At 46.5% G+C, this 17436-nt stretch overlaps 1 protein-coding gene across 1 annotated transcript; it reads right to left on the reverse strand.

Annotated features, from left to right (window-relative positions):
* Positions 1 to 1871: 1871 nt before the first annotated feature.
* LOC129848752 (leucine-rich repeat-containing protein 17-like) lies at positions 1872 to 10854 on the reverse strand (the record flags this gene model as incomplete). Its single annotated transcript, XM_055915851.1, has 2 exons — positions 10452 to 10854; positions 1872 to 2776 (listed from the first exon to the last, which is right to left on the reverse strand). A coding segment is annotated over exon 2 (766 nt), but the record flags the coding sequence as incomplete, so codon positions are not given.
* Positions 10855 to 17436: the final 6582 nt, after the last annotated feature.

A 17436-nucleotide genomic window follows, 5' to 3' on the forward strand; every position in this document is an offset into this window, starting at 1 on the left:
TTCGATGTCCGTTCCTGTTCGTGAGTTTACGTTTGTTCCATGTAAGTTTATGTTCAGGTTGCGTGTACGTCGTTTTGTTATTTTGTAGTTTGTTAAAGTGTTTTGTTTCGTGACCATCGTGTTAATAAATAAAGATGGCATATTTCCCTAACTCCGCATTTTGGTCCGAAGATCCTTCTCTCCTCACCTCATCTGAGGATGAGGAAAGCGACAGTTATGACACACGTCTATACTAAATCAATATGAAGGGACTATTCATGACTATACTGCCACGTCTATACTAAATCAATATGAAGGGACTATTCATGACTATACTGCCACGTCTATACTAAATCAATATGAAGGGACTATTCATGACTATACTGCCACGTCTATACTAAATCAATATGAAGGGACTATTCATGACCATACTGCCACATCTATACTAAATCAATATGAAGGAACTATTCATGACCATACTGCCACGTCTATACTAAATCAATATGAAGGGACTATTCATGACTATACTGCCACGTCTATACTAAATCAATATGAAGGGACTATTCATGACCATACTGCCATGTCTATACTAAATCAATATGAAGGGACTATTCATGACTATACTGCCACGTCTATACTAAATCAATGTGAAGGGACTATTCATGACCATACTGCCACGTCTATACTAAATCAATGTGAAGGGACTATTCATGACTATACTGCCACGTCTATACTAAATCAATATGAAGGGACTATTCATGACCATACTGCCACGTCTATACTAAATCAATGTGAAGGGACTATTCATGACCATACTGCCACGTCTATACTAAATCAATATGAAGGGACTATTCATGACCATACTGCCACGTCTATACTAAATCAATATGAAGGGACTATTCATGACCATACTGCCACGTCTATACTAAATCAATATGAAGGGACTATTCATGACCATACTGCCACGTCTATACTAAATCAATATGAAGGGACTATTCATGACCATACTGCCACGTCTATACTAAATCAATATGAAGGGACTATTCATGACCATACTGCCACGTCTATACTAAATCAATATGAAGGGACTATTCATGACCATACTGCCACGTCTATACTAAATCAATATGAAGGGACTATTCATGACCATACTGCCACGTCTATACTAAATCAATATGAAGGGACTATTCATGACCATACTGCCACGTCTATACTAAATCAATATGAAGGGACTATTCATGTTGTATTACACAGCATGGACTCCATGCAGGATTTGTAGTCAGTCCCATTGCTCTGGGCCTGACGACTATGTGAAACACGATATTGAAACCTAATCTATAGTCCTGATAGCAGTTTTAATGTGGCAGTTATACATAGTTGCACAGAAACGGCACCAGATGTGAGAGTCTGGACGGGAGACAGAAATGAGACTCCATATTTTCCCTTGGTCCCTTTGTGTCTAATGTTACATGATGGTTTCCACGGTTTCCACGCTGCAAGCCGTCACTCTAAGGCCTCTCGGTTTACAGCCGTTTCCTACCACATTCTGATTCAGGAAAATTATAGAGAACACATTTAGAAAGTAGTCATTATCAACCACAGCTCTAGAGTATCCAGCAGCCAGCCTCTCCTCCACACGGTTGCAAAAGGCCTCACAACAATCATGTGCAGTGAACAATGGCCAGATATTTCAGATGGACATGTGACTCGTACACATAGGGCCGGTTTCCCTGACCCACACTAGTCCTAATCCTGGACTAAGGAGCTGTTTCAGTAGAGATTCATCTGGGTCCATGAACCCATGGCCCTGAGAACCCTAATAACTGACTCCAGTACTCTGAAAGACCAGAATACAACACTTCATTGACAAGCTTGGTTGGCTCATAGCTTACCTTTGCTCTTGCAGTCCAGCATGGGTTTGGGGAACATGTAGGTGTGGCACAAGGAGTTGGCATCAGGGTGCTTCTTGATGGGAGGTGGTTTGGGCAGACTACCCTGCCCCTGCTGAGGTTTCTGCCCTGGTTGCTGGCCCTCCCCATCCTCAAGACACAGCAGCTCCGGCCTCATCTTCTTCAGCTTCTGACCTCTCAGCGCGTCCGGCTCCGAACACTTGGCGTAGTTCCCTAGGTTACGGTTGCTGGGCACCTGCAGGGTCCTGACCAGGCTATCCAGCGAGCACCGGCAGTCCCAGGGGTTGTCATAGAGACGCAGGTAACGGAGGCTTGGCAAGGGCAGCAGGTGCTCCTCAGAAGCTGTCTTCATCTGGTTGTGCTGAAGAAGCAGAGTAGTGAGCTGTCCCAGCCCTGCGAACGCCTCCTCCTCCACCATGTAGAGCTCATTCTGTTGTAGATCCAGACTCTTTAGGTTCTTGAACTGGGAGAAGGTGTTGTCTCTGAGCACCTGGATCTTGTTGCGGGCCAGCAGGAGGTGGTGGATGTCTTCAGGCCAGTGCTGTTGCACCCCGGTCAGCTGGCGGTCCTGACAGTCCAGGTATTTCTCTCCGGCCTCCATGTATTCCTTGCATTCAGAGGTTTGGCGTTTGACAGCATTGGCCCTGCCTTTACCCCGGGCCCTGCCCCGCTCTCTGTTCCGTCCACCCTTCCTGGGCTCAGCGGACCTGAGGAGCAGGAGGAGCAGCAGAGCGCTGAGCAGCCGCATCCTGGGAGACCCAACGCTACCACTGGGAGACGGGGGAGCGGCAAGACTGGAAGAAGAGGGAGGGAGGGGGAGAGGGATGGCCTTGTGCAATCAGAGATGGCCTTGGGTTTCTGCTGGTGCCAGGGAAGGCTGGTTACAGCTGTGTGTGAGAGAGAGAGAGAGTTAAGTGGAGAGTTCATTGTTCGGGAGGAAAGGGATAGGAAGGGATAGAGAGGAAGAAAGGGAGGGAGAGGAAGAATGATGGAGAGAAACAGACATAAAGCATGTCATATGATAGTCTATCAAACAGAGAGATAGTTAAAACACGGTCATGGAACAGTGCCCTATTTCCTTTGTTCCTCAGTCTTCTATCTCTCCTCTCCTCCCTTCTCCTATCTCTCTGTTCCTCTCCTCCCTTCTCCTATCTCTCTGTTTCTCCCTTCTCCTATCTCTCTGTTTCTCTCCTCCCTTCTATCTCTCTGTTTCTCTCCTCCCTTCTCCTTTCTCTCAGTTCCTCTCCTCCCTTCTCCTTTCTCTCTGTTCCTCTCCTCTCTTCTCCTATCTCTCTGTTCCTCTCTTCCTAACACAAAACCTGGTGTCGGTCTGCTCTTTTATACAGTATCTCTCTCTCTCTCTCTCTCTCTCTCTCTCTCTCTCTCTCTCTCTCTCTCGCTCTCTCTCTCTCTCTCTCTCTCTCTCTTCAGACAGTAATTCATCTGTACACTAGGCCACGAACATTCATCAAAGAGGAGGAAGTTTACATGTCTGTGTACGTCCCCTCCTGTAAACATGCTCTGATAAACATGACGGCTGTAAAGACCTCCCTAACTACCTTACGCCGAGGGAAGGCTGTGTGTAGCTGGATGGAATTACCCTGAGGGAAGGCTGTGTGTAGCTGGATGGAATTACCCTGAGGGAAGGCTGTGTGTAGCTGAATGGAATTACCCTGAGGGAAGGCTGTGTGTAGCTGGATGGAATTACCCTGAGGGAAGGCTGTGTGTAGCTGGATGGAATTACCCTGAGGGAAGGCTGTGTGTAGCTGGATAGAATTACCCTGAGGGAAGGCTGTGTGTAGCTGGATGGAATTACCCTGAGGGAAGGCTGTGTGTAGCTGAATGGAATTACCCTGAGGGAAGGCTGTGTGTAGCTGGATGGAATTACCCTGAGGGAAGGCTGTGTGTAGCTGAATGGAATTACCCTGAGGGAAGGCTGTGTGTAGCTGAATGGAATTACCCTGAGGGAAGGCTGTGTGTAGCTGGATGGAATTACCCTGAGGGAAGGCTGTGTGTAGCTGGATGGAATTACGCTGAGGGAAGGCTGTGTGTAGCTGGATGGAATTACCCTGAGGGAAGGCTGTGTGTAGCTGGATGGAATTATGCTGAGGGAAGGCTATGTGTAGCTGGATGGAATTACCCTGAGGGAAGGCTATGTGTAGCTGGATGGAATTACCCTGAGGGAAGGCTGTGTGTAGCTGGATGGAATTACCCTGAGGGAAGGCTGTGTGTAGCTGGATGGAATTACCCTGAGTTTATTACTATCACTGGTGTTACAGGTTAGTGTTGATGATGTACCTTGAATGCTCTTAATGATCATGTATATATTTAGAAGTTATATGCCATTCAAATATGGTTCCCAGGAAATACGCTCTTCTACCAGGAAAACAATAATATCTTATTACAACAGTCATTCCTCATGTTGACCTACATTTCTAAGGTCCAACCCAGGTTACAGTACGGGCAAACATAAGGCAGCATCGAAACTCCCCCAGAGGAAATATGAATCCACATTTATGGTTTAGCAATGATGACAAACCTAGCAGTGTGTCTGGCTCTGCTTGCTGTGTGTGTGTGTGTGTGTGTGTGTGTGTGTGTGTGTGTGTGTGTGTGTGTGTGTGTGTGTGTGTGTGTGTTTGTGTGTGTGTGTGTGTGTGTGTGTGTGTGTGTGTGTGTGTGTGTGTGTGTGTGTGTGTGTGTGTTTTCACCCCCACCAGCGATGGGCCTGTACAGTATTGACTCATTAGTCCCAAGTGTGATGTGAGGCAGCAGCCACAATATCTGCCAAACAACACCCTCCATCTCCTGCTACAGTGAGCCAGTCCAACTGTATCCCCCCCCCCCCCCCCCCCCCCCACCCCCCACAGCCTTCCACAGTGGAACAGTCCAGTCACAGGGAGAGATGGAGAAGAGGTAGTGTAAACATTGAGTTTATAGACACAATGAGTTCGAGAATTCTCCAGTCTGAGAACACTTTGCCCTGTAGTATCCTAGCAAGCTAACGCGCAGCGAAGCTACACTAGTGAGATGTCAATCCATCCGTCCACTGTAGCCACTCCCTTAGGGACAATATGAAAACAAGAGACCTGTGGGTATTCAATCTGCTCTCCGAAAATAAACCATTATAACACAAAAGATGACTGCCATCTAGGGCCATTCAGACAGTTTGTTGTAAGTTAGTCTCTCACCACGTAAGCACTGTTAGCGCCCGGCCGTGCCTCTGCCAGTGTAAACACACACTCTCCCATATGGAGTGCACATGGCAGAGCTTTGGGCCTCTAGTCCCCCCCTCTGGTCTGCCCAGCTCTGGCCCAGTTCTGGCCCATACTCGGCCCAGCCCAATGCACAGGCCATCGGCCCATTCAGCTATATCAGACCAGGCTGGCATAGCCACACTCACTCACTCACTCACTCACTCACTCACTCACTCACATTCTCTCTCTCTCTGGATGAATCACCACTTTACAGTCCAGTGATAGTTTAATCTGCTGTTCAGGCACCAGTGAAACACTGTACTGTTCAACTGGAAGACGTTTTATCATGCAGGTGAACTGTGTTCCTTTTCAATTCATTTTATAATAAATAAATTCCCTTTCATAAAACATTTCTCTGTTTAAGCGTTTTTCTGTTTAATAAATTTCTTATTTAACCTTTATTTATACAGGTTTTTCTCATTGAGATTACATCTCTTTGCCAAGAGAGACCTGGTCCAATAGCAGCAGAGGGAACAAAGGTTCTGACAAAACAACTTACATACACTAACACAACGTTAAACAAAACTATAAACACACATACAGTACAACACACACAGGGTTTACAAAGATAAGCTGTTGGGAAAAACCCAACTGTATTTTAAAGCAGTAATATCATGCTACTAGAATGTTCTCTGCAGGAAAATTATATTACCGGTAAAAGTTTGAAATCTGAAAAATCTAAATAATCAATACATTTACATACCCATGTGTTGGGTGTCGTGAGTATCTGTGTAAAACCACGTAGCAGTGGGACTGAGTAATGTCCTGCACTGTAATTCACTGGCCAACCTCCATCCCAGACCAATTCCCTGTGGTAATAACAGATGTTATATACCTCTAGCTGGAGTAGTAGCCAGACATCAGGCATGCTGGTCAAAGTGCAAATGGGCGAATGAACCGGCCGACACAATCTGAGAGCCGTGGGGAGTGAGACTAATGAACTGTACAGCTAAAGAGCTGGGTCTCGGCGGGGGCTGGAGAACACAATCTGAGGGCCGTGGGGAGTGAGACTAATGAACTGTACAGCTAAAGAGCTGGGGCTCGGCGGGGGCTGGAGAACCCAATGTGAAGCTGCTGATAGATTTAACAGAGACAGCTGGGGTCACACAGAGCTCAACACAACACACACAGCACTGACCAATAGGAGGCAGACTGGGCTGTGTGTGCTGAGCTGTGTAGTGATGCAACGGAAAGCATACTGTACGCCGTTGGTTCCTCGCTGTCCAACCAAAGTGCTTGAACTGAGGAACTCAGTTGATGTGAAAGAACAGCAAACACACAACCCCCACACAACGTTGTCTCAACGTAGACTCCAAGTCGTTGGTCTATTCTAGACTGTAATTCTTGGATGATGCGTGTTGTGCACGTGAAACCCCCCAGTGGGGTATTCTAATGCTAAACCACTGCAGGTAGTGCCCCTAGCAGGACCTGGATGGATCAGTGGACAGCCCCATTATAGCAGCGGCCAGCCTTAAAGCTACAGCGCAGGGTGGCTGCCTACACAGCCTGTCTCTCAATGCTTCACTAACACAGAACAGGGCACTGGGGATGGAAACGTCCAGAAGAAGTGGTGCAGAACACAAGGACTGGACTGTTCCGGAGTTTTTATTTTCATTTCCCAGTCGACCCCTGCTGCCACCCAAACCAAACTCATTCCCAACCGCGACCTGATCTGACTGAGTTTCCTTTCAGGTTGCCTGAGGTGTTCAGTCAGGTTGGCTGAGTGTATCCCAAATGGAACCCTATTCCCCACGTAGTGCACTACTTCTGACCAGAGCCCTATGGGCATTTGGGAGGCAGACAGAGTCTGTATCTGTTCCCCACAGCACAATCCTCAGAGAACGCTTACGCAGCATGGAGCACTAATTAGAACACTGGAACTCTCTCACAGGCATGCAGGCAGGGGGAAGGTTTATCAAATAAATACATGTGAAATTGTATTTATCACAGGGATCATTGAAAGCTCTATGTTATTCTTGCTCTTTAAGAGATAAGTGAAAAAATAGGGAGAGAAGGAGCTTAAAAACATAGACAAGAGAAGAAGTAAGACAAGCCAATTGATTCCCTCACTGATGAAGTGATGCAGTGCTTCATGTGGTGTATCCCCTCTTGGCTTTAGGGTTGCAGTGCTTCATGCGGTGTATCCCCTCTTGGCTTTAGGGTCGCAGTGCTTCATGTGGTGTATCCCCTCTTGGCTTTAGGGTTGCAGTGCTTCATGCGGTGTATCCCCTCTTGGCTTTAGGGTTGCAGTGCTTCATGTGGTGTATCCCCTCTTGGCTTCAGGGTTGCAGTGCTTCACGTGGTGTATCCCCTCTTGGCTTTAGGGTTGCAGTGCTTCATGTGGTGTATCCCCTCTTGGCTTCAGGGTTGCAGTGCTTCATGTGGTGTATCCCCTCTTGGCTTTAGGGTTGCAGTGCTTCATGTGGTGTATCCCCTCTTGGCTTCAGGGTTGCAGTGCTTCATGTGGTGTATCCCCTCTTGGCTTTAGAGTTGCAGTGCTTCATGTGGTGTATCCCCTCTTGGCTTTAGGGTCGCAGTGCTTCATGTGGTGTATCCCCTCTTGGCTTTAGGGTCGCAGTGCTTCATGTGGTGTATCCCCTCTTGGCTTTAGGGTCGCAGTGCTTCATGTGGTGTATCCCCTCTTGGCTTTAGGGTTGCAGTGCTTCATGTGGTGTATACCCTCTTGGCTTTAGAGTTGCAGTGCTTCATGTGGTGTATCCCCTCTTGGCTTTAGGGTTGCAGTGCTTCATGTGGTGTATCCCCTCTTGGCTTTAGGGTTGCAGTGCTTCATGTGGTGTGTACCCTCTTGGCTTTAGAGTTGCAGTGCTTCATGTGGTGTATCCCCTCTTGGCTTTAGGGTTGCAGTGCTTCATGCGGTGTATCCCCTCTTGGATTTAGGGCTGCAGTGCTTCATGTGGTGTATCCCCTCTTGGCTTTAGGGTCGCAGTGCTTCATGTGGTGTATCCCCTCTTGGCTTTAGAGTTGCAGTGCTTCATGTGGTGTATCCCCTCTTGGCTTCAGGGTTGCAGTGCTTCATGCGGTGTATCCCCTCTTGGCTTCAGGGTTGTAGTGCTTCACGTGGTGTATCCCCTCTTGGCTTCAGGGTTGCAGTGCTTCATGCGGTGTATCCCCTCTTGGCTTCAGGGTTGCAGTGCTTCATGTGGTGTATCCCCTCTTGGCTTCAGGGTTGCAGTGCTTCATGCGGTGTATCCCCTCTTGGCTTCAGGGTTGCAGTGCTTCACGTGGTGTATCCCCTCTTGGCTTCAGGATTGCAGTGCTTCATGCGGTGTATCCCCTCTTGGATTTAGGGCTGCAGTGCTTCATGTGGTGTATCCCCTCTTGGATTTAGGGCTGCAGTGCTTCACGTGGTGTATCCCCTCTTGGCTTTAGGGTTGCAGTGCTTCACGTGGTGTATCCCCTCTTGGCTTTAGGGTTGCAGTGCTTCATGTGGTGTATCCCCTCTTGGCTTTAGGGTTGCATTGCTTCATGTGGTGTATCCCCTCTTGGCTTCAGGGTTGCAGTGCTTCATGCGGTGTATCCCATCTTGGCTTCAGGGTTGCAGTGCTTCACGTGGTGTATCCCCTCTTGGCTTCAGGATTGCAGTGCTTCATGCGGTGTATCCCCTCTTGGATTTAGGGCTGCAGTGCTTCATGTGGTGTATCCCCTCTTGGATTTAGGGCTGCAGTGCTTCACGTGGTGTATCCCCTCTTGGCTTTAGGGTTGCAGTGCTTCACGTGGTGTATCCCCTCTTGGCTTTAGGGTTGCAGTGCTTCATGTGGTGTATCCCCTCTTGGCTTTAGGGTTGCATTGCTTCATGTGGTGTATCCCCTCTTGGCTTTAGGGTTGCAGTGCTTCATGTGGTGTATCCCCTCTTGGCTTTAGGGTTGCAGTGCTTCATGTGATGTATCCCCTCTTGGCTTTAGGGTTGCAGTGCTTCATGCGGTGTATCCCCTCTTGGCTTTAGGGTGGGATTCCGACTCCCAGAGAGAACATTCCAACGGAAACATACAGCACTGAGCACTAATCCTTAAAAACCTTCAGTATGATCCTTTAAAACGCACTTCCTCTCAGTTGCTCCTGTTTCAGAAAACTGCTGTTTCAGAAAGTGCCCTGAAGCGTTGAACCCAGTGTTATTATCTAGAGAAAGAAACTGTGACAGGGGATGTTTACCAGAGCCCTGTTCTTCACAGCATTCCCAGAGGGAGAGAGTGCGGTGATTGCGGTGGAACACGGCCAGAGATATTTACACCTCAAGTGCACAAACAGCACATACACTTCTCTTCTTGCAAGAGAAAGTTTTCCACTTAAGAAAAAAAGGCAACAGCTTAAATTGCAATATGTTCTGGACAAAATAATCAATAGACAATGAATGCAAGCATGCATGTCTAAAACCTCTTACAGTGGCATGTCTAAAACCTCTTACAGTGGCATGTCTAAAACCTCTTACAGTGGCATGTCTAAAACCTCTTACAGTGGCATGTCTAAAACCTCTTACAGTGGCATGTCTAAAACCTCTTACAGTGGCATGTTTAAAACCTCTTACAGTGGCATGTCTAAAACCTCTTACAGTGGCATGTCTAAAACCTCTTACAGTGGCATGTCTAAAACCTCTTACAGTGGCATGTTTAAAACCTCTTACAGTGGCATGTCTAAAACCTCTTACAGTGGCATGTCTAAAACCTCTTACAGTGGCATGTCTAAAACCTCTTACAGTGGCATGTCTAAAACCTCTTACAGTGGCATGTCTAAAACCTCGTACAGTGGCATGTCTAAAACCTCTTACAGTGGCATGTCTAAAACCTCTTACAGTGGCATGTCTAAAACCTCTTACAGTGGCATGTCTAAAACCTCTTACAGTGGCATGTCTAAAACCTCTTACAGTGGCATGTCTAAAACCTCTTACAGTGGCATGTCTAAAACCTCTTACAGTGGCATGTCTAAAACCTCTTACAGTGGCATGTCTAAAACCTCTTACAGTGGCATGTCTAAAACCTCTTACAGTGGCATGTCTAAAACCTCTTACAGTGGCATGTCTAAAACCTCTTACAGTGGCATGTCTAAAACCTCTTACAGTGGCATGTCTAAAACCTCTTCCAGTGGCATGTCTAAAACCTCTTACAGTGGCATGTCTAAAACCTCTTACAGTGCAGAATTCTGTGCTGTTCTGTTCTCTTTAGGAAAGTGCTGCTACTGCCCATTCTAGTACAGTAAATCACCATTACGCTACTGGCTGCCTTCAACACTGTGACTGTACTACTGTAACAGAGGAAACAGAACAGAGAGAAAGAGAGAGAGGGGGGTCTGGTACCTGGCCACGGGGAAGGGAGAGGTTGATGGGTCCACTAGGGCTCTGGTCGGTCCTCCACTAGGGCTCTGGTCGGTCCCTCATCCCCTGCTCTTTGTCCTGTCATGGAGGGCTGAGCCGGACCCTGGAAGTCTGCCTGCTTAGCCTGCCTGCCTCTCCTGCCTGCCTGCCTGCCTCTCAGGCTGTGAGGGGGCTCTCTGTGTGCAGTGAGGCTCAGTCAGCCTGCGTCTGGTATTAAATTACACATGACACAGCTCCTCTGCTCTGTTCTGTGCAGACGGGCAGGCAGGCAGGCGAGGAGGAGAGAAACCCGTTTCTCCAGAGTTGAGTAACTGGCCCGCCTCCAGCCCAGCTCCTAGCCTGTCCTGTCCTCATAGAGTGTCAGGCTGTTGGAGGAAGAGGAGGAAGAGGAGGAGGAGGAGGAAGAGGAGGAGGAGGAGAAAGAAGAAAGAGGAGGAGGAGAAAGAGGAGGAGGAGAAAGAAGAGGAGGAGGAAGAAGCTCACAAACAACAGATATGGTAATTACTACTGAATGTTAATGATTACTCAGACCTGGCTGCTTCAACCCGTTGGAATGTATGACTGTGTAAGCCCACATGTATATCGCCCCAAACAGAAACAGAGGAGGCTGGCAGTCTCCTTCAGGCATCGTTTTATGGATAACATGAGTCGGCTGCTAATGAACATATGACACACACACACACACGCCGACCATCATCAAAATTGGTTGTGGAGTGTTCTGCAAGACCACAGAGATAGGCATAGTCAGACTCTCTCTCTCTCTCTCTCTCTCTCTCTCTCTCTCTCTCTCTCTCTCTCTCTCTCTCTCTCTCTCTCTCTCTCTCTCTCTCTCTCTCTCTCTCTCTCTCTCTCTCTCTCTCTCTCTCTCCCTCCCTCCCTCCCTCCCTCCCTCCCTCCCTCCCTCCCTCCTCTCTCTCTCTCTCTCTCTCTCTCTCTCTCTCTCTCTCTCTCTCTCTCTCTCTCTCTCTCTCTCTCTCTCTCTCACTCTCTCTCTCACTCTCGATAACATTACTAAAGCTCTTGGTGGATTAGAGGGTGAATGGGTGAATGGATGTGCCTATCATTAAACACTTCAAAGCATTTCAAGGTAATGTAGGGGGAAGTATACGCTACTGTTTGGTCTTCAATACTGAGATACCTTGGACACAGGTCTTGTGGAATCTGTTGTAGGTTTGGGAAAGAAGACATTTACATTTGACATTTGAGTCATTTAGCAGACACTCTTATCCAGAGTTACTTAGTTAGTGCAGTCCTCTTATGATAGGTAGGTGGAACAACCACACATCAGTCACAGTAAGAACATTTCTCCTTTATAAAGTCAGCAGTCAGAGCTTTTATTTTTTGGGCAGGTGTCTTGACATTGATTTAAGAAGATCAAGATGAGAACCTAACGGTTTATCTTGAGTTTTACAATCCTCTGTTTTTTTTTTTGCTTGAGTGGAATTTACATTGATTTGATGGTTTAAAATCCCAACCTATAAGAGATATGCGTTTAAATTAGCAGAATGTCACATCTCACAGGTTCCACAGCTTTCCCTAAGAAAAAGATGTCCCGACCAGAACACTTAAACAGTCCATTGTTTGAGATATGATGCTTTTGTGTTAGTATATGGATATTAGACTGTATTTTTGCCAAAACATGTTTTTCGTGTTAGCTTTCCTCCCAGTTTCTCAGGCCTTTTCCCTTGGCTTTCTTCCACATACAGCGGATTGGAAATACATTGTTTCTGTAATGTTGGAAAAGATGCAGGACTGACATGGGGACACAATCAACTCAGACAAACTGCCTGTTATATAACCATCTGTTACATGACTATGAAATTAGTACAATGACAGCCGACTCTGCCACTACAACAGGATACTAGTGGTTTGAGGCAGGTTTGAAGCCTTTAATTAAGAATGATTTCTCTCTTATCCCAAGAGGAGGCCCAGAGGAGTGATGTAATGATGGAAGCTTGCTTGGGCGGACACATTTCTCCCTTGAAGATGAGTTCAGCACAACCTTGACAACCTTCCACCACGACATCAGTCACATCCTGAAGAGGCACATTTATGAAACGATCAAGGTGCCACCAGCCGCCTGTGCTGGCTAGAGTTGCCTCTATCAGCACCGCAGACCTCTGGGAAAAAGAGCAAGGCAACATCTGTCATTTCACTGGCCTACACACATGTCTGTCTATTCCTCCCTCCCTCATACAGACAGACAGACAGCAAAGACATGTTATAGAATGTGTCTCCCATAATAAGAAAAGGACATTCCCAGTCAGTAGTAGTTGATCAAAGTCATTTGGCTCATGTCCCAAATGGAACACTATAGTGCACTACCTTTGACAAGAACCATACACTCTTAGAAAAAAAGGTGATATCTAGAACCTTAAAGGGTTCTTTGGCTGTCCCCATAGGAGAACCAATTGAGGAAAACTTTTTGATCCCAGGTAGAACTCTTTTGATTCCAGGTAGAACCTTTTTGGGTTCTACCTGTTTATGACACCACAGTACAGTAAATGGTAACATATTGTTGGTGATACAACAGTACAGTAAATGGTAACATATTGTTGGTGATACAACAGTACAGTAAATGGTAACATATTGTTGGTGATACAACAGTACAGTAAATGGTAACATATTGTTGGTGATACAACAGTACAGTAAATGGTAACATATTGTTGGTGATACAACAGTACAGTAAATGGTAACATATTGTTGGTGATACAACAGTACAGTAAATGGTAACATATTGTTGGTGATACAACAGTACAGTAAATGGTAACATATTGTTGGTGTTACAACAGTACAGTAAATGGTAACATATTGTTGGTGATACAACAGTACAGTAAATGGTAACATATTGTTGGTGATACAACAGTACAGTAAATGGTAGCATACTGTTGGTGATACAACAGTACAGTAAATGGTAACATATTGTTGGTGATACAACAGTACAGTAAATGGTAACATATTGTTGGTGATACAACAGTACAGTAAATGGTAACATATTGTTGGTGATACAACAGTACAGTAAATGGTAACATATTGTTGGTGTTACAACAGTACAGTAAATGGTAACATATTGTTGGTGATACAACAGTACAGTAAATGGTAACATATTGTTGGTGATACAACAGTACAGTAAATGGTAACATATTGTTGGTGATACAACAGTACAGTAAATGGTAACATATTGTTGGTGTTACAACAGTACAGTAAATGGTAACATACTGTTGGTGATACAACAGTACAGTAAATGGTAACATATTGTTGGTGATACAACAGTACAGTAAATGGTAACATATTGTTGGTGATACAACAGTACAGTAAATGGTAACATATTGTTGGTGATACAACAGTACAGTAAATGGTAACATATTGTTGGTGATACAACAGTACAGTAAATGGTAACATATTGTTGGTGATACAACAGTACAGTAAATGGTAACATACTGTTGGTGTTACAACAGTACAGTAAATGGTAACATATTGTTGGAAACACCACAGTATAATACATGAGAACATTAGATAAATAAATCAAAGGAAACAGAAAATTACATTACAAAGCAAATGACATCCAAAACTGCTAACAGAGCAGAAACATACGAACCCAAAGAAAGTTAGTCCATGTAATTTATCTCCCTCCTTTTCCCTGGCTGAAGTCTCTAGCTGCAGTTTCCTTCACATCATTGCCCCCCTCCCTGTGTATATTGCTCTGGTTTAGGAGACGCATTCAAACGGTATTTGGGCCCTCCCGGAGGGCATAGACCTATCACAGCTGTCTCCTTCTCTGAGGTCAGATGGCAGACAGACAGGCCTGGAATCAGTTACAGGTTAGACTGTTTCCAGGGAGAATTCAGAAATTCCACGGCTGCTCCATTCTACTCTGTCTGTTCCACTCTGCTCCCAAATTCTTGCGGCTGCAGAACCTTTTGGCCGACACGGAATCTATCACCAAGACGACCCCCTGCCATCAACGGGACAGGGCGATGATGTCATAATGAATGTGCGGGAAATCTTGCCCCACAAGAGACAGAATGTCTTTAATTTAACTCACAACCACCAGGGCCTCTTTCTGGTGCTATTATTATTACTCATAACTTGTTTTTACTTTTTTAAGATGCCCTCAGGACCAAGGCTGAGCACAACCACACTTGACATAAACCTTCTGTTTCTTCAGATAGACCAGCAGGCACTAATGTGGAATGACACAGGAGGTTGTAGAGACAGGAGGTGGTAGAGACAGGAGGTGGTAGAGACAGGAGGTTGTAGAGACAGGAGGTGGTAGAGACAGGAGGTTGTAGAGACAGGAGGTTGTAGAGACAGGAGGTTGTAGAGACAGGAGGTTGTAGAGACAGGAGGTGGTAGAGACAGGAGATGGTAGAGACAGGAGGTTTTAGAGACAGGAGGTTTTAGAGACAGGAGGTTGTAGAGACAGGAGATTGTAGAGACAGGAGGTTGAATAGAGACAGGAGGTTGAATAGAGACAGGGGGTGGTAGAGACAGGAGGTTGTAGAGACAGGAGGTTATAGAGACAGGAGGTTATAGAGACAGGAGGTTATAGAGACAGGAGGTTATAGAGACAGGAGGTTTTAGAGACAGGAGGTGGTAGAGACAGGAGGTGGTAGAGACAGGAGGTTGTAGAGACAGGAGGTTGAATAGAGACAGGAGGTTGTAGAGACAGGAGGTTGTAGAGACAGGAGGTTGTAGAGACAGGAGGTTGTAGAGACAGGAGGTGGTAGAGATAGGAGGTGGTAGAGACAGGAGGTGGTAGAGACAGGAGGTTGTAGAGACAGGAGGTTTTAGAGACAGGAGGTTGTAGAGACAGGAGGTTATAGAGACAGGAGGTGGTAGAGACAGGAGGTTATAGAGACAGGAGGTGGTAGAGATAGGAGGTGGTAGAGACAGGAGGTTGTAGAGACAGGAGGTTGTAGAGACAGGAGGTTATAGAGACAGGAGGTGGTAGAGACAGGAGGTTATAGAGACAGGAGGTGGTAGAGATAGGAGGTGGTAGAGACAGGAGGTTGTAGAGACAGGAGGTTGTAGAGACAGGAGGTTGTAGAGACAGGAGGTTTTAGAGACAGGAGCTTGTAGAGACAGGAGGTTGTAGAGACAGGAGGTTGTAGAGACAGGAGGTGGTAGAGACAGGAGGTGGTAGAGACAGGAGGTTCTAGATACAGGAGGTTGTAGAGACAGGAGGTTGTAGAGACAGGAGGTTGTAGAGACAGGAAGGTGGTAGAGACAGGAGGTGGTAGAGACAGGAGGTTGTAGAGACAGGAGGTTGTATAGACAGGAGGTTGTAGAGACAGGAGGTTGTAGAGACAGGAGGTTGTAGAGACAGGAGGTTTTAGAGACAGGAGGTGGTAGAGACAGGAGGTTGTAGAGACAGGAGGTTGTGGGCATACATGTGCGTGTCCTGGCCTGCTCTCGACAGATGGAAGTCTCTCTCAGATTACATGGCTGTGAGGAACAAAGAAAATCGTTCTCCAAACATTGATGTCAGACAACCAACTAGTCTACACAACCAACTGTCTGAACTGGTAATCTAGTCTACACAACCAACTGTCTGAACTGGTAATCTAGTCTACACAACCAACTGTCTGAACTGGTAATCTAGTCTACACAACCAACTGTCTGAACTGGTAATCTAGTCTACACAACCAACTGTCTGAACTGGTAATCTAGTCTACACAACCAACTGTCTGAACTGGTAATCTAGTCTACACAACCAACTGTCTGAACTGGTAATCTAGTCTACACAACCAACTGTCTGAACTGGTAATCTAGTCTACACAACCAACTGTCTGAACTGGTAATCTAGTCTACACAACCAACTGTCTGAACTGGTAATCTAGTCTACACAACCAACTGTCTGAACTGGTAATCTAGTCTACACAACCAACTGTCTGAACTGGTAATCTAGTCTACACAACCAACTGTCTGAACTGGTAATCTAGTCTACACAACCAACTGTCTGAACTGGTAATCTAGTCTACACAACCAACTGTCTGAACTGGTAATCTAGTCTACACAACCAACTGTCTGAACTGGTAATCTAGTCTACACAACCAACTGTCTGAACTGGTAATCTAGTCTACACAACCAACTGTCTGAACTGGTAATCTAGTCTACACAACCAACTGTCTGAACTGGTAATCTAGTCTACACAACCAACTGTCTGAACTGGTAATCTAGTCTACACAACCAACTGTCTGAACTGGTAATCTAGTCTACACAACCAACTGTCTGAACTGGTAATCTAGTCTACACAACCAACTGTCTGAACTGGTAATCTAGTCTACATTTTAGACATCTTTTTAATTAAAACATTTTGTTGTATTTTTTCTGGTACTTTTTACCCCTTTTTCTCCCCAATTGGTAGTTACAGTCTTGTCCCATCGCTGCAACTCCCGTACGGACTCGTGAGAGGCGAAGTTCGAGAGCCATGCGTCCTCCGAAACACAACCCGCCGCACCACACCGCATCCTGACTGGCGACCGAAGTCAGCGAGCCACAAGGAGTCACTAGACGACGCTGGGCCAAACCCTCCCCTAACCCACACGACGCTGGCGACCGAAGTCAGCGTGCCACAAGGAGTCACTAGACGACGCTGGGCCAAACCCTCCCCTAACCCGTACGACGCTGGGTCAAACCCTCCCCTAACCCACACGACGCTGGGCCAAACCCTCCCCTAACCCGGCCGACGCTGGGCCAAACCCTCCCCTAACCCACACGACGCTGGGCCAAACCCTCCCCTAACCCACACGACGCTGGGCCAAACCCTCCCCTAACCCACACGACACTGGGCCAAACCCTCCCCTAACCCGGACGACGCTAGCCAAGTGTGCGCCGCCTCATGGATCTCCCGGATCTGTAGTGACGCCGCTAGCACTGTGATGCAGTTCCTTAGACCACTGTGATGCAGTTCCTTAGACCACTGTGATGCAGTTCCTTAGACAAATGTGATGCAGTTCCTTAG

Source organism: Salvelinus fontinalis, unplaced genomic scaffold, assembly GCF_029448725.1.
Source record: "Salvelinus fontinalis isolate EN_2023a unplaced genomic scaffold, ASM2944872v1 scaffold_1153, whole genome shotgun sequence".
NCBI classification, from domain to species: Eukaryota; Metazoa; Chordata; class Actinopteri; order Salmoniformes; family Salmonidae; genus Salvelinus; species Salvelinus fontinalis.